This window comes from Canis lupus, chromosome 36, assembly GCF_048164855.1.
Source record: "Canis lupus baileyi chromosome 36, mCanLup2.hap1, whole genome shotgun sequence".
In the NCBI taxonomy this organism is placed as follows: domain Eukaryota; kingdom Metazoa; phylum Chordata; class Mammalia; order Carnivora; family Canidae; genus Canis; species Canis lupus.
The window spans coordinates 19,264,231-19,282,658 of NC_132873.1; the positions used below are offsets into that span (position 1 = coordinate 19,264,231).

General features: G+C 35.7%; 1 protein-coding gene across 3 annotated transcripts in view; it reads right to left on the reverse strand.

Annotated features, from left to right (window-relative positions):
• Positions 1 to 18,428, reverse strand: part of FAM117B (family with sequence similarity 117 member B) — an 84,972-nt gene that overhangs the window by 15,493 nt on the left and 51,051 nt on the right. For 2 of the 3 annotated variants that reach the window (XM_072813435.1, XM_072813433.1), the window contains exons 3-6: positions 14,837 to 14,929; positions 13,747 to 13,860; positions 1,987 to 2,130; positions 438 to 663 (exon numbers count right to left, since the gene is read on the reverse strand). In XM_072813435.1, coding sequence (XP_072669536.1) covers positions 438 to 663; positions 1,987 to 2,130; positions 13,747 to 13,860; positions 14,837 to 14,929 — 577 coding nt within the window. The remainder of the gene's footprint in view (positions 1 to 437; positions 664 to 1,986; positions 2,131 to 13,746; positions 13,861 to 14,836; positions 14,930 to 18,428) is intronic. The other variant, XM_072813434.1, reaches the window with a different exon arrangement.

Consider the following 18,428-nt stretch of genomic DNA (forward strand, 5'->3'; position numbering starts at 1 on the left):
CCACATCAAGTTTCCTGCATGGAGCCTGCTTCTCCCTCTGCCTGTGTCTCTGCCTCTCTCTCTCTTTCTGTGTGTCTCTCATGAATAAATAAATAAAATCTTAAAAAAAAATTAATAAAAGGCAAGAGAGAACAAAGTGCTTTTCAAGACAAATGTTCATTTATACCAAAAGAATGTCTCTCACTAATAAGGAACTTGCATTAACAAGTGAAGAAAAAGAAAAATTACAAACAAAAGTCGACCCAACTAGACCATCACTTGAGCACTATAGTAAAACTGTTCTGCACTTAAATTTTTAAAAATCTATGTTAAGAATGCATGTCAAAGTAATTACGTTAGTGGCCTTAAGTGTGTCTGTTCTATTACAAAATGAACAGAATGAATGATACAGTAGGTGGTACTCCTTTATCTGGTAACAAGTCCCTCCTGCATTGTACCTTTATCCCTGGGATCAACAAGCAGGTCATCAGCTGAACAAGGGCTCTCTTCGCTACCTTCATTTGAGATGGTGAGGAAGGACGTGGGCGACACAGACTGAGAGCGGCTGCTGTCATTGCTTCCCCTGTCGGCACCCCCGGGGGTCTGCGTGTCAATGCTGCGTGTGCTGCTACTTCTCTGTACCAGCGGGGGAGGTGCACGATGGCCATCTGGAATATCTTGTGGCTGTTATAAAATTTTAAAAACATGTGTATTTATCATCAATTTTGAAATTCACCAGAAATGCACCTAATATCAACCTTCCCCTATTGTTCCAGATGACTCACAGGTCAGAAATGCCCCACTTATTAAGTCTAACGAGAAAAAAGCCTTTGTGTTGCACCATCAGTGACATTCCTGTCTAATGTGACTGCCCTACTGAACACAGAGCAGCAAATGCAAAGACTGTATTCCTAGGGTTAGTCACAGGACAGGTGTTCAATGCTTCCTGAATGATAAATTTCAATGAATTAGTTATCATGTTCTAAATATGTTTAAAATTGTCAAGTACTGCCATGGTAAAAGAGAAAGGAGGAATCTAGGCATAACACTAGGTTCCATATTAGAAGAGAATGTCATCCATTATATGAACTAGAGATACCTGATGACAGGTCCTGTTACCTTCTCCCCTGCCTACATCTCCCTGAGAAAGTTTTTCCAAAGATACCTTCCTAAATAAGGGAAACGTTAATGGTAGCAATGGTTATAGGGGGAAATCAAGGAGAACATTTAGAGGAAATCTTGTGTGGCTCACTTAATAGGAAAACCAGCTCCCCATACACCTTTGGTTCATTTATCTTTATTATTTCAGGGGGTTACTCCCATCATGCAGTATATGGACAAGAGGGTGTGGGAAGTTGTGTCTCCTCCAAGCTAAACCAACCTTTAATCTTCACAGAGAGGATCTTAAGCATCAATAAAATACTATTTCAAACTCCCCGATTCCTCTTTCACTGAAGAATGAAAGCTTAAATATACTCTGTGACATGCTTTTAAATATAAATAGGAAATTTTCTCACTGTGTCTTATGTATGAATCATTCTTATGTCTTATGTGCATTATAGGTAAGCAGAACTGCACTTCATGATCATAAAGTCAACCAAATAGTACTTCACAAACAAGAGGGAACAAGTAGATTCACGTTTAGAAAGTATTTGAAGTCACATCCCTCCCTCCCCAACAAATGTGCAATTTAAATTTTGTTACATGGAGTTATAGTAAATGAGAAGTGTTATCACCTGTCTAATGATTTTTAAATATGGATAAACAAAAAGTAGTTTCTGTTCAAGGATCTAAACTTAAGTCATATCAGTTGTCTCTATGAGATGCAAAGAAATGAAAACTTTTCATTCACTTGCCAAGGTCAAAGTTTTCCAAAAGAGACAAATTTTCATTCTCTCTCAACGAGAAGGAAGAAACCTAAGTAAATATGGAAAATGAAATTGTAACTTTTTAAATAATTAGAACAGTTAACATGAAAGGACAATTTTAAGATACAAGATTACTTACTATAAGTTGTTCTTCCTTTTCTCCAGTCTCTTTAATTATTATTTCAATCTCCTGATTCAATCCTTCCACACTATTCCGGAACCGGGAGCCTGTTGATTTAGTGATGGGAATTACTGGAATAAGTGCACTCTTTGGAACAGGAGCCTGAAGAAAAAAAAAAAAAAAACAGTAGAGGAGAGAAAAGAGAGCTTTAATATGTTACCTTTTAATTTTCCGGTTTGAAGCATAATTCCTGCTGACCTGAATAACTCTGAAATATATCAAAATTTAGTTTATAGGCCTCACAAAAAGCATGAGTAATCAAACACTCCTCAGTATACACAAAACATAATTTAAAGTAAAAGCTTCAGACTATCAAGGTAGAATTTCAGAAGTTTATTCACAACTATGAAGACTGTAAAGAGAGTAGGGATAAAGGAAAATATTAAAAGAACGTCAATCCCAGAAATTCTTCTAGGACTGTAACAGAGTTCAGATTTTTAGAACGTAACTTAAAAGTCTTCTAGTGCTCCAATTACCTAAACTCCAGGAAAGAAAATTTTCAAAAGGTGATTTATCAAAGACATAAAATTTTGTTTGGAAAAAACAAAATCAGTTCCAAAGTCCACATACAACAGCGAGAATGCAGAAATGAGAAGAACTTGCCTGTGAAATTTATTTATTCTTCCACTGTGATGATTTTAATATGTTTTGTTAAGGAAAGAAAATGATATAATTCATTTTTCTCTTTTGCCACTGGCATAGTATTATTTTTGAAAAGAAATAACTGATTACATAATTAAAGGATATTACATAGTTTCCTGACAAGATACTTGAAGTAAAATATGAAACAAAAATTACAGAGGTATCTGCTAAAGTTAACAGCAACAGTGTGCCAGAAGATCATTCTGCATATTGTCCTGCTATCTAGTAAAGAAATATAATTAACCCATCCTACATTTAGGGAGGTTTCTTTGAAAAACCTCTTTCAGGGGAAGATGGGCAAGGAGACAAAGGTAATAGGGCCTCCAATCATCACTAGTTCCCATTCAATGGGTATAAGCCTGTTGTCTGATATAAAACTAACTTAGTGTTAAACCTGCATTTCTCCTCTTTCATTCCTGCTCACCTTTATAAATTTTTTTTTCTAAAAATAAGCATAACACAACAATCCCTGGAAAAGGCAAGTCTCTGTCCTTGGAAAATTTGTGAGAAAAATGCCAAGAGGATGCTTCAATCTGGAGCAGACAAAGAAGGGATGGAAGTGAAGAGGGAATAGATAATGAGAAACGTGAGGGTATGGAGAGAAGATTGGGGAACAGAGGGACTAGAAAGGGGGGAAGTCAGAAGATACTACTAGAAGAAAATGATACTTGAAAAAGACTGCGAAAAGACAAAGTGTTTTAAGAATAAAATACATAATAGGGAGAACACAAAATAAAAGTTGTAGCTACTGTTTACTGAGCATCCATCCACTGTGGGCCAGACACCACATGTCCTCTCATTTCATTGTCAGGACCACTCTCTCTGAGGTGGGTTGCAGTGTTTCCCATGTTCCGTGCAGAGAAAGTGAGAGTTGGGGGCCCAAGAGTAAGTAATGTTGCCTCTTAGGCATCTCCTTACTGCCACTGCCTAAAATAGAGTCTGGATCAGACATGATGCTTGTTCAACAAGGCTAGTGCTATGAACTGAAAGTCTGCATCCTCCTTTTAAAATTCCTGTGCTGAAGCTCTAACCCCAATGTGGCTATTACTTGGAGATGGGGGCTATAAGGAAATAATTAAGGTAACATAAGAATGGGGACCTGATCTAATATAAGAAAGGAAATAGGTGACAGGAAACAGATTCCGACTAAGACAGTTAGAGGTTAAAGAAATCTATAGCTCAACTAGTCTGGAGTGGAGAGTGTATTAGAACATTTCTATCACACACTCATCCTACCTATAACTAAACACTTCCTGCGTCAACAAATAATGGCAGAAAACTGGTACAGACCAAGAAAGATCTCAGGGGTTAGTATATATTCACAAATAGATTTTTTTTTAACTCTTAAGCTTAATTTTCTTTTCTCAATGTCACAAACAAAACAAATAGCTTGCACTGGATGCCATTTTCAGGGCACTCCCAGATATGTATTTGGTTTAAAACTGTTAAATTACAGAATTGAAGAAGGAGAATAGAAAGAGAAGATGCTCTGACAAGATTTTTATAAAATGTTGACCCTCTTGGATTTTTTTTTTTTAAGATTTTGTTTATTTATTCATGAGAGACACACAGAGAGAAGCAGAGAAACAGGCAGAGGGAGAAGCAAGCTCCATGCAGGGAGCCCGATGTGGGACTCGATCCGGGACTCCAGGATCACGCCCTGAGCCAAGGCAGACGCTGAAACCACTGAGCCACCCAGGCGTCCCCCTTCTTGGATTGTAGAACCATAAATATCTTAAGAACAGAAAGCTTAAGGTTTCTGGCTGTTATGTTGGGATATGCACATACATAGAAACCTACCAGTGTCATAACCAATTGTACACCTAGTTACTGCTTGTCAAAATAGCTAAGGAGTCATGCTCTACATAGCTGGTAAGTTTTTCTCAAATATAGTCTAAACAGCAAGTATTTACCAATAGTTTAATCTATTTAAAGCAAAGGAAAAAAAAAAAAAAGAAGGAAAAGAAAAAAACTGCCTAAGGTTCACACAGCATTTTAGGTAAATGAAGCAAAGGTTCAACTATAATTAATTTAAATAGTTACAGGATTATAGGAAAAATAATCCACTAAAACTGCTTGGGAAAGATTTTCCTCATTTAAACATACTATTATTGTTCCAGAAATAGAAGGTAATAGGCCTCTGGTTTTATTCCTCACATAAACCATACTCTAAAATATCTTTAAAAAAAAAAATCCTTATACTTAAACTTCCATGCTTCATTTCAAGGACTCTTAAGGAATTTTACATGCATGTGGCATATAATTTATTTTTCTATACCTATATGTTTCTGTAATAAAATCTGTACTTCTAAATATAAATCAATATATGCAAATATAAGTGAGTTATCATATTAACTGAGAGATCATCTTTAGACAGCTCTGAAAGATTAAAAGTTCACTGTACTAAGGTAAAATCTCCCTGTCCTTTGGAAACATCAAGAACAAGATCTCCTATTTTCTCAGCTTTTGTTTCTTTTTCTTCAAATCAGAATATTTTCCAATCAATTAAGGGTTTTAATTAGATGAATCACCATTTTAAAGTTTTATTTTTCCATTTACATTCTCCATATGTCTATATAACATTACAGTTTAAACATCAAATTCTGCCTGAGGTGGGGTGGCTCAGTCAGTTAAAGCATCTGCCTTCAGCTTGGGTCATCTCAGGGTTCGGGAACTGAGTCCTTCATTGGGCTCCCCGTTCAGCAGAAAGTCTGCTTCTCGCTCGCTCTCCCTCTCCCACCCACCCCACTCGTTCTCTAATAAATAAAATCTTAAAAAAAAAAAAAAAAGAACAATATCAAATTCTGTCTAAAAACAGAGTTAGCCAACAAAGAAAGAAAAGCAAAAGGTTTGGCCAATACTGTATCTTCTAAGACCAATCTATATTAAAACTTAATACCTGTTTCAAAGTGTGGGGGTAAGACCGTGTACAACAGAGTTAGAAAAGATAGGAATATCCACTGAAGCAGTAGATGAATAGAGAGAAGAAATACAGATTTCAATTTTCAAAGAAATAAACATATGCCTTAAGAGGCAAGTAGGATAGAAAAAGATCTGTTCAGCAATTCAACAGAGATCTATGAGAGAAATATGTGCCAGAACATAACAAATATGAGCCCAACATAACAAAAGGGAGGGGAAAACTGATGCTTAGAATAGAAAAAAGAAAAAAAAAAAAAAAGAAGGAGGAGGAAAAAACATTAGAACACATCAGAAAAAAAAGCTTTCCTATCTTAAGGACTTGAACTGGGGCTTCCACAAGGCCCTGATCCCTTCTGTCCTGTCACTATGACTTTAGTTCTGTCCTTCAGCAATCACTGTCTCTCATCTGGAATCCACCTCTTAGTTCTAAACTGCAGCTAGGCTCTTTAATAAAGGATGCGGCAGAAATACCTACTCTTGATTTCTAAGTGGCAAAATCTTTAAAAATTTAAGAATAGCAATCACATCCCAGACTGGCATATGAAGATTCCAGTGCAGAGCAGCAATTTTCATTTTTAAAGTACAATGCTCATTCCTCAGATAAAAATTATATATAAATATAATTTATATATATTATAAATTAATTTATGTGGTTGTGAAGATGCTGGCATCTCCCACTCTCCTGTTACTAACATCTGATTCTCATCCCCAAACAATTCTGAAATGTGTTGGCTATATTTTATACTGAAAGTATTCTTGAAATGCTCCTTAAGAATATGACATTTTAAGCATCTGAGGGCTTTGTCAGTTTTGGAAACCAATGAAATGTGAAAGACTATCTTCTAAGAAACTTTGCAGCATTTATTCCTCATAACAAATAACTGCCCCTTGAATTTCCAGGGAAAGAACCACTCAAAAAAGTATGTGAGAATTCTTCTCTAACTATAATAAATCCATTGTAAGCACAAGAAAAAGACCTTTTGTTAACTAGTGGTTATAATCTATACTATTATCAGAAAAGCAATACTGTCCTTTGATTGTTAAGAAATAATAAAGGAGGGGATCCCTGGGTGGCTCAGAGGTTTAGCGTCTGCCTTTGGCCCAGATTGTGATCCTGGAATCCCAGGATCGAGTCCCGCATCGGGCTCCCTGCGGAGCCTGCTTCTCCTTCAGCCTGTGTCTCCACCTCTCTCTCTGTGTGTGTTTCTCTCATGAGTAAATAAAATAAAATAAAATAAAATAAAATAAAATAAAATAAAATAAAATATAAAATAAAATAAATAAAATAAAATAAAATAAAATAAAATAAATACTAAAGGAATTTCCCCAGTAAAAGTAATTTACAATATCATGAAATACAAACAAAAAATTGTAATAACTTGGAAAGCCTGTCAAAAGAAAAATCAAAGATCCCTCCTCCAAAATATACAAACTTCTGAATCAAATAATGGGAAATCTATGCCCTAGAAAAGTAAAAATACATGAAAAAGCTTTAAGCACACAGACACTGGACCCAATTAAATGGCCGAAATTTGGGAAATGCTCTACAGAATCTGAAATATTAAAAATGTTCCTGAAGCATCTGTAATAACTAACATTTTTCCATGCTAAATACCAAAAAACAAATATAAAGGAAATACGGTATGATCTCGACATGGAATGCAAAGAAAAAAATACAGAAGAAAATGTCTTTAAGAGGATGACACTATGGATGATTTTTTTCTATTTTATTTTTTAAAAAATAACACCTTTATTAAGATAGAATTTTTCTATTTGGTATTTTTTGTTTCTAAAATTTCTGTGACAAGCATAAAAATACTTTTATTTATTTATTTTTAAATCTTTTTTTTTATTTTTATTTATTTATGATAGTCACACAGAGAGAGAGAGAGAGAGGCAGAGACACAGGCAGAGGGAGAAGCAGGCTCCATGCCCCAGGAGCCCGACGTGGGATTCGATCCCGGGTCTCCAGGATTGCGCCTTGGGCTGAAGGCAGGCGCTAAACCGCTGCGCCACCCAGGGATCCCAAAAATACTTTTAATAATAAAAGTTTAGGGGAGCTTGACTGGCTCAGTCAATAAAGCATGCAGCTCTTGATTTTGCAGTCGTGAGTCTGAGCCCCATGCTGGGTGTAGAGATTACTTTAAAAAATAAAAATAAATATAAAAACAAATAAAATATAGCCCAAATTTTTAAAAAAATAAAGCTTTAAAAGAGAAGTTCAGGGCAGCCCCAGTGGCTCAGCGGTTTAGCGCCGCCTGCAGCCTGGGGTGTGATCCTGGAGACCCGGGATCGAGTCCCACGTCGGGCTCCCTGCACAGAACCTGCTTCTCCCTCTGTCTGTGTCTCTGCCTCTCGCTCTCTCTCTCTGAATAAATAAAAAAAATAAAATAAAATCTTTAAAAAAAAAAGATAAGTTCAATAAAAAAAATTGACAGAAAAGCCTGGTAAAAAACCCAACTGGTTCATTGCTTCTTTTATATTAGGTCCTACTTTAAATGGCCTAAGATTTACTGATCAATTATTATGTACCAAGAATTGTATGAAGAGTTCATAATACTCTATCCCATTTAATCCTTAGGACAATACAAGAAACAGAGAATACTATAATGCAGAGAAGCTGAGAAACTTCACGTAGTTATTAGCAAGTGGCAGGACCCAAATCTAACCTAAACAGTCTGATCTCAGAGCACCTGTATACACTCTCTTTACTGCTACATGACATTCCAGCTTAATTTTTAGTTTTTAACATCTATTATTTCCAAACAAGTATATTTGTATTTTATGTATTTGTTTTTAATGTTGATTGGTAGATATTTTTTATAAGAGCTTACTGAAAAATAATTCACAATACCATACCATTCACTCATTTAAAGTATAAAATTTTTGTTTTAATGATTATTGAACAGAGTTGTACAACCATTACAATTAATTTTAGAAAACACTAAAAAAAAAAATCCCTCACCGATTAGCAATCATTTCATTTCCACTCAAGCCTCCCAGCAACAGGCAACCACCAATCTATAATCTGTCTCCTCAGGTTTGCCTATTCTGGACATTTAAGAGGTATCATATGTGTTCTTTTGTGTCTGGCTCCTTTCACCTAGCATAATGTTTTCAAGATTTCCCATACTGTGGCATGCATCAGTACTCTCTTTTTATGACTGGGTAATATCCCACTCTTTGGATATACATTATATTTATCCATTCATTGGTTGATAAACATCTGGGCTGTTTCCAAATATTATGAGCTATGCTGCTATGAACATTGTGTACAAGTTTTTGTTTTGTTTTGTTTTTAAAGATTTACTTTACAGAGAGACAGACTGAAAGAGAGACAGCATGTGCAAGTGGTAGGAGAGCCAGAGGGGGAGAGAGAGAGAGAGAATCTCAAGCAGACTCTACAAGAAGCATGGAACCTGATGCAAGGCTCCATCCCATGACCCATGAGATCATGACCTAAGGTGAAACCAAGAGTCAGACGCTCAACCAACTAAGCCACCCAGGCACCCCTGTGTACAAGTTTTTATGTGAACATAGGTCTTCAATTCTCTTGGGTACATACCTTGGAGAGGAAGTGCTGAATCATATAATAAACCTATGTTTAGCCTTTTTGAGAAGCAGCCAGACTATTTTCCAAAGTGGATGCACCACCTTATATTCCTATCAGCAATATACAAAGTTCTAATGTCTCCACATCCTCTCTAACACTTAGCAGTCTTTTTAATTTTAGCCATCCTAGTATAAAGTATAAAGTATTATCTCACTAAAATTCTTAATTGCATTTCCCTATTGAACAGGGAATGACAGTGGAGATCTATTTACGTGCTTAGTTGGCTAGCTGTATATCTTCTTCAGAGAACTATTTAGATCCTTTGCCCGTTTTAAAATTGGGTTATCTTTTTATTACTGAGCCATAAGAATTCTTTATATATTCTAAATACAGGTGTTGTTGGTTTTTTTTAAAGATTTATTTATTTATTCATGAGAGACAGAGAGAGAGAAAGGCAGAGAGAAGCACGCTCCCTGCTGAAAGCCTGATGTGGGACTCAATCCCGGCTTCTGGGATCACACTCTGAGTCAGGATCACACTCTGAGTCGAAGGCAGACAGTCAACCACTGAGCCACTCAGGCATCCCTAAATACATGTTTTATCAAATAATATGATTTGCAAATACCTACTTTGTTGGTTATATTTTCACTTTTTTGGTAGAGTCCTTTGAAGCACAAGGTTTTAATTTTGATAAAATCCAATTTATCTACTTTTTCCTTGTACTTTTGGTGTCATGCCTAACAAACCATTGCCTAATCCAACTCCACATTTATGCCTATGCTTCCATTTAAGAGATTTCAGTATTAGCTCTTACATTTAGGTCTTTGATCCATTTTAAGCCATTTTTGTACATGGTATGAAGTAGGTGGATGCATTTTTTAACTCATGTTTTATTTTTTTATTTTTTAAAATGTTTTATTTATTCATGAGAGACAGAGAGAGAGAGAGAGAGAGAGAGAGAGAGAGAGAGAGGCAGATACACAGGCAGAGGGAGAAGCAGGCTCCATGCAGGGAGGCTGACATGGGACTCAATCCCAGGTCTCCAGGATCATGCCCTGGGCTGAAGTCGGCACTAAACCGCTGAGCCACCCGAACTGCCCTTAACTCATGTTTTAAAGGCAAGAATTGGCATTACCCTTTTACTCCTACCTCTCCAACATTCCTTTCTCTTTTTTTTTTTTTTTAAGATTTTATTTATTCATATGAGACAGGGAGAGAGAGGCAGAGACACAGCAGAGGAAGAAGCAGGCTCCATGCAGGAAGCCTGATGTGGGACTCAATTCTAGGACTCCAGGATCATACCATACCCTGAGCCAAAGGCAGATGCTTAACCACTGAGCCACCTAGGCATCCCTCCATCATTCCCTTCTCATCAATCATCAGCTAATATAGATTTTAAAGACTCAGACTCTGAAGTCAAAATGCCTGGGTTAGAATACTAGCTTTGTTTCATATGACCTAGAACAAGGTTCCTAAATTCTCTTGGCCTTAATTTCCTTGTCTGTGAGGACAGTAACAACCCCCACCTCAAAAATGATTAAGTGTTAATAATACATACAAAAGCTGAGTAGAGTGTTTGCCATATTGTAAGCACATACTATCTATTTTAGGCCACCATCATTTACTTCGATTATAAACCCTCTTCTTAAATGGTTTTCCTGCCTCTAATCTTGTCCTCTTCCAAACTCATTCTCTAGTCTGGACTCATAATGACCACTACTAGCATCAATCCCCTGCATTTAAAAAAATAGTTCTCTGGTGCCTCTAGGACAAAGTCCTAACTTCTTAACAACTAAGACAGGAAGACATTTAGATTTGGCTGCTATTTAACTCTCTAGCCTAATTTCTTACTATAACTCCTACGTTATCTTCCACCTCTAGAAGACTGGCTAAATCAGCTTTCAGGGATCCACTTAAACACTACTTTCTCTGACAAGCCTCTATAGATGGCTCCAGAGCTTCAAGGAAAATACTCCTTCTGTAACAGTGTAAATTCTCCCAAACACTATCAACACATTCATTACACTGTGCAATGACTGTTTACTTATATCTAGCTGAGACTTGGTGAGGGGCAAGCCCCAATACTTATCGCTGCATCCCCTAATGAGTACTATAGTATGAACCATATGGCAGATATTTAATAAATGTTCCATGAATAGAGGAATGACCTCAAAAAATACACAAATCTCAAAGTGGTAGTTTTCTCCACTAGAGAAAGAATGAACTAAAACAAAGACATACCCATAACTTAATAATATTTTCACATTCCATGGTCTGAAATTTTTTAAAATTTATTTATTCATGAGAGACACAGAGAGAGAGAGGCAGAGACACAGGCAGAATGAGAAGTGGGCTCCAATGCAGGGAGCCCAACATGGGACTCAATCCTGGGTCTCCAGGATCAGGCCCTGGACCGAAGGCGGCACTAAACCGCTGAGCCACCCGGGTTGTCCTGAAAGTTTCAATTCAACATGAATACCACTGTCATAGCTTTCATGATGAACATGTGCTTGATCTTTGGTTGGCTATTAGCACTCAAAAAACAAGTCAAGTATTCAAGATGTTTGGTGTGTCAAGTATACAAACTCAAGTTACATAAATTGATTTTTTAAGTTACTCTATTTTCTAGCCCTTACCTTCTCTGGGAGGTATGTTTTAAACATGAATTTTGGGCAGCCCTGGTGGCTCAGAGGTTTAGCGCTGCCTTCAGCCCAAGGCCTAATCCTGGAGATCCAGGATCAGTCCCACGTCGGGTTCCCTGCATGGAGCCTGCTTCTCCCTCTGCCTGTGTCTCTGCCTCTCTCTCTCTCTCTCTCTGTGTATGTATCTCATGAATAAATAAATAAAATCTTAAAAAAAATAAAACTTAAAAAAAAGAAACATGAATTTTATGCAAACTCCAATAATGTTATTAAGCAAATTCAACTTATAAGAAGGGGAAAAAAGGAAAATTTTGGATAATTTTACTACTTTAATTGCTGATTTTAACACAACTTAAAAAAAAAAAATCACTTCAGGGACACCTGGGTGGCTCAGTGGTTGAGCATCTGCCTTCAGCTCAGGGCATGATCCCGGGGTCATGGAATTGAGTCCTGCATCAGGATTCCCATAGGGAGCCTGCTTCTCCCTCTGCCTATGTCTCTACCTCTCTCTGTGTGTCTCTCATGAGTAAATAAACAAAATCTTAAAGAAAAACTCACTTCAGAAACTTATTAACTCCTAAAACTTATTAACTCCTAAAAACTCCTAAACTTTATTGAATTAAGTCACTTAATTCAATAAAGTTAAATCTAATTTGTATTCTACTTGGTAATAAAAAGGAGTTGGGAGATACAAAGTGGCCTTGTCTCTTAGAAGTACATACAAATTATTAATGGATAAATTAGAGGGAGTATAAGGTTGGCAAATTCACCTATACTGCCATCTGAATCTTTTGAAAGTGAAGGAATTTGGGTTTTGGGAGGGTTAAAAAAAATTTTTTTAAGATTTTATTTATTTGACAGAGAGCGAGTGACAGAGCACAAGCAGGGGCAGAGGCAGAGGGAGAAGCAGACTCCTCACTGAGCAGAGAGCCCAATGCAGGGCTTGATTCCAGGACCCTGAGATCATGATCTGAGCCAAAGGCAGATGCTTTTTTTTTTTTTTTTTTTTTTTTTTTAAGGCAGATGCTTAAATGACTGAGCCACCAAGGAGCCCCTAGGAGTTTGGTTTTTAATTAGTATTCCAGTTTTGACAGTTATTAGTCTATTCAAATTTTTCATTTTTTGTCACTTTTCATTTTCTATTTCTCCAAATGTAAATCTAGTTTGTTTAGGTTTTTAAATGTATTTAGTGTGTATTCACATTTTATAATTAAAATTCCTTATAAATGGACAAAAGCTATTAGAAACTATAACCAAACCATAAATTTATGAAATCAAATTTGACCCATATATCAATATTTAAGGGCAAATTTAATTTGAAAAAAAATATACCTCTACTTACACTTTCTCTTGGAAAAATCCAGACATAGTCGGTTATCAGAAGCTATCAACCTATAGAAAGGGTTGGCAAATTTTTTTTGCTCTTTTGCCAAGAGACCCCATTCAATTGCAAATCAGTTAAAGAGAAATGTTCCCTGGGTGAGCCATCAAGAGCAGTTCATAGGGTTCTAATAAAGGAATCAAAGCAGTTAAAGGTTTTCCCCCATTAAAATATTTTATTAGACGTATCATTATTATTCTCAATCTTCAGATGAGGAAATTGAGACTTAGAAAGAACAGATTGCTCATCCAGGGTCTGATTCTACAGCCAATGCTGATCTCTCTATTATTCGGTCTCAATATATTGAATCAATAAAGACAAAAATATGGTAAATAAAAATATGTAATTAGCTATGCCTTCCAAAAGTCAAATCACAGATTACTAAAGGAAAGTATCATTTGTCAACTTAGTATTCTGCGTTTTTTGTTTTGTTTTGTGTTTTAAGGCTGATTCAGTATGTAATCATGGCTTCAAAAATGCTTTTGGACATCTCTGTCTTGAATAGTTACCTATAAAATAGCATATCACCCGAAAACAACAAATCCCTTGTTTGGATTTTGTGGTATTTGTGCTCCTACCTGACACTGGTTAATAGCTGCATGGTTGCCATGGAATGGGGATTGTCTTTCTTTATCTCGATGATGTCGACTGCTGTGTTTACTTCTTTGTAACTGCTGGCGTAATTTTGCAATCTGCAAAGGGGAAAAAATAAAAGCGCATCAGAGTTTTCCAAGGTACATAAAACATATCCTTGCTGGAAAAATAAAACCAGTACAATTTAGCCTTAATAAATCTTTTGACTTCTAAAATCCTATCACAAAATTATTTATTGAACAAAATTTACATATATACACATACATATGTGTATACATATGTATCTTCCTTTTAGGGAGAAACAAAATTACGTTCCAACACTGTTAAGAGCCTTTAAGCTTCTCAAGTACTAAATCAATGAAGTTTTCAACACTTAGAATAAATTACATTATAGCTTTCACAAAGAATTTAAAAATAATGAACTTTATTCTCATTGTCTAAAAATGAATCACATCTTAGATTTCTTTAAAAACCTAACTTTCAAAAGCTCCAAAAATTAAACAGTATTTAGACATCAATTCAAGCCATGTAATGCATTCAGACACAATCTTTACATAAGAAACACTTTCAATCAATATCCTATAGTATTCCTTCAGTAAATCTTTATTTCTAGGTTACATGTAAAAGTACAAATGTCCTAATTATAGGCACAGAAAAGGGTAATCAGCATAGGGCCATAATCAATTTGGTTATATTGTGTTACTGAATCTCAGAAACACTACCATTATATGCAGAAGTAATAAATGTGAATTTGTTACATTATCACAATTTTACACATCTCACGCTCAGGTTATGTTAACAGGCATGGACTCTTATTTAATAAAACAAAAAGACAGGAAAAAGACATATAAATCTGGTAAGTAATGTGTACATTTCTCATATTCAAATCTTTACCCAATCAATGTAATAACTATTTTCCATTATTTCTCAAGTAAACAAATCAAAAAGATAAAAACAAAACCAACACAAAAAAATGGAAACTGACAAATCCTTGCTGCCCAAGAAGGATTTAAGGAACTAGCCAAGAAAGGTATCAAACTTCAACACCCCCTTCCTTGGAACCATTTTCCTGACCTCCTTAAGTTGATCTGTACTGCCCCATGACGCTGAACGTTTGTGAGACCCTTTCTTCTTTTCAGAGTATTCTTCGGCCCATGCACTCTCTGTCTATAATGGGAAAAAGACGGAAAGGATATGTTAACCATTTAACAATAAATGTATACTACATTTGCAACAAGATGGATGCATCGTGAGGACATCATGCTCAATCACACAAGTCAGGCAGATAAAGAAAAATACCGTATGATCACATGTAGAGTCTAAAAAACTCAGAGAAAAAGAGATCAGATTTGTGGTTATCAGAGGCAGGCACTGGTGAGGCACTGGAGGGGGAATTGGATGAAAGTAGTCTAAAGGTACAAACTTCTAGTTATAAGATAACAAGTACTGGAGATGTATAATATGATGACCATACTTAATACTGCTGTATGGTACATTTGAAAACTGCTAAAAGAGTAGATCCTAAAAGTTCTCATGACAAGAAAAAAAATTTTTTTTTAAATTTTTTTTAACTATATGAGATAATGGATGTTAACTAAACTCACTGTGGTAATCATTTCATAATGTATTCCCAGACATGCTGTACAAAAACTTTTACAGTGCTGTATATGTCAATTTTATCTCAATAAAATTGAAAAAGTTTCATTTCTAAAAAGTATACTTTTCTATTATACAATACATTCCTATCAAAGAAAATTAAGTACTAGAATATTTAAAATAACACAATGACCCAAAATTCTTCCAGCACCAGTTACTTTATTTTAGCCTATTTCCTTTATTTCTATTATTAATGAATGCTTGGTTATTATTTTTACATAATTATAGGCATAGCATTTATTGAGCAAACACATACTAATAACAGCTAACATTCCTGTGATCTTATTATGTGCTAAGCAACTTTGCTTTATGAAAGTACAGTGAAAGGTCTTCACTGTATTATCTGATTGAAAATATATGTGAAGCTCTACAATTTTTACAGGTAAGGAAGCTTGATAAGTTGCTTATTGTTTCACAGCTAAGAAGTGGCAAAGCCAAGATATAAACCTAAGACTCTGGAGTTCAGTCTTCACTTTTTTTTTTTTTTTTTTTTTTTAGATTTTATTTACTTATGCATGAGAGACATATATAGAGACAGGCAGAGACACAGGCAAAGGGAGAAGCAGGCTACACACAGAGAGCCCGACATGGGACTTGATCCCAGGTCCCCAGGATCACGCCTCGGGCTGCAGGCGGCGCTAAACTGCTGCGCCGCTGGGGCTGCCCACAGTCTTCACTTCTATACTATATCTAGGCTTGCTTTACATATCTGCAAAGTATAGCCTCAAAAATGATAAATACTTAGTTTTTTTTTTTTTAATACTTAGTGGTTATACAAAATCCAGACTTTAAAGACATTGCATCTGAAAAAATAAAATGAGTTCTTAGTACATGAAAATATGCTCAATCTCACCCATAAGAGAAATCCAAGTTAAAAGTTCACTGAGATTGTGTGATTTGATATCATACTCCCTCTAACACTGCTGGTGGAAGTGTAAATTAGTACAGACTTTATGGAAGGGGACTAAACAACTTATGTTGAAGTTATAAATGCATACTGTTCCATTCACCCTTCTTTTGTAATTTATCATGCAAATGTACAAAATACATATCTTTATGCACAAAATGAGATAGCATATTATTCCCAGTAGCACCATTTTTTACAAGTAAAAGATTAGACAATATAAATAGAGGATTTGTTAAATAAAGTAATGATGTGTCTTTTCAACAGAATACTTATTTGGCTATAAAAAATAAGGAAATTCATAATAATCTCTATGAGATATTGTTAAAAACTCAAGGCTCCCTATAACAGAAGAAATATAACAGTGGTTGCCTCATGGGAAGAAGATCCTTCCTTAACTGTATATACTCTGTACCTCTTAGATGCTGCACCATAAGGATAAACATGTAGCCTATTCAAAATAATACCTCCTTATATATGGGGATGGGGAGAGGACTTTAAAGGGAGAATCTTTCTATATGGATAAGTAATGTCCTTAAGGAAAAAGGAGGTTGTGGAAGAATATGTACACAACATATATATGGTATTCTTGCCAAAAATGTAATAACTTGAATTTAATTGTGAAAAGACAGTCTCAAGAATATTCAATAAAAATACCAGCTTGCTCTCTTAAACAATATCAAAGTTAGGAAAAAAAGGAAAAATATAAAAGGCTAAGGAATTGTTTCAGATTAAAGGACACTAAAGAAACATAACATCTAAATGCCATGTCTGTTTCTTGACTGGATCCTGGCTTGCAGAACAAATTACCACAGAGAACATTACTGAGGAAACTTGAAAGATTTGGTAATTATCCTTGGTAATTGTTTTTAAGTCCTTGTTCATAGACATGTTGAAGTATCTGAAAAGGGTTAGAATGTCTGCAACTTACTAACAATTAGCAAATAGTAATAAAAGCAATTATATCTACACCAAAAAATAAAAATATATAAAAATGTTTACTGGTGAATATAGGTGAAGAGTTTACTGGTGTTTAATCTATTCTTGCAATTTTTCTTTTTTTAATATATTTTATTTGACGGGGTGGGGGAGAGAGCATGCACACACAAGCAGGGGGAGTGGCAGGCAAAGGGAGATAGAGAAGCAGGCTCTCCGCTGATCAGACGCCCAACATGGGGCTTGATCCCAGGATCCCGGGATCATGACCTGTGCCAAAGACAGATGATCCACTGACTAACCCACCCAGGCATGCCTCTTGCAATTTTTCCATATATGAGACTTTTTCTAAATAAAAAGATTTTTAAATTAGGGAAATCTAAATATATTAAGTATAAAATTAACTCAATGAAAATCAAAGGGATATAAAAGTTTCCTATAGGTTTGTTAAGAATAAATTAAGATAATAAGGACAAGAGTACTAAGCAAGAAAAATAAAAGCAAGCATGAAGAGCAATTGACAAGCTTTACTAACTTCAGTTATAAGATGTTCAAACAGGAAAAAATACTTTAAAAAGTCACTAACTTTACTTAAATTCCTAACTCAAAAGATAATTGCTTTCTTTGTTCTACTAAGAAGCTGTGCTTTATTATAAGACACCCTTAGATGTTAATAAAAAAGTATAATTGGGGGATACCTGGGTGGCTCAGTGGTTTAGCGCCTGCCTTTGGCCCAGGGTGTGATCCTGGAGTCCTGGCATCGAGTCCCACGTCAGGCTCCCTGCATGCAGCCTGCGTCTCCTCCTGCCTGTGTCTCTGCCTCTGTGTGTGTGTCTCTCTCATGAATAAATAAATAAAATCTTTTTTAAAAAAAGTAAAATTGAGTTTTAATCAAGTATATTTTAATTTTGTTCAGTCTTGCACTCTATACTAGAAAACTATCAAGCATCTCTATTAATGTGTCAGGCACTGCACTAGGTACTGGGGTTAAGGAAAAAGCAGTCCTTACTCTCAAAAAGTTTTTTCTAGGAGGAAGGGCAAGATGGCGGAAGAGTAGGGTCCCCAAATCACCTGTCCCCACCAAATTACCAAAATAACCTTCAAATCATCCTGAAAATCTACGAATTTGGCCTGAGATTTAAAGAGAGAACAGCTGGAATGCTACAGTGA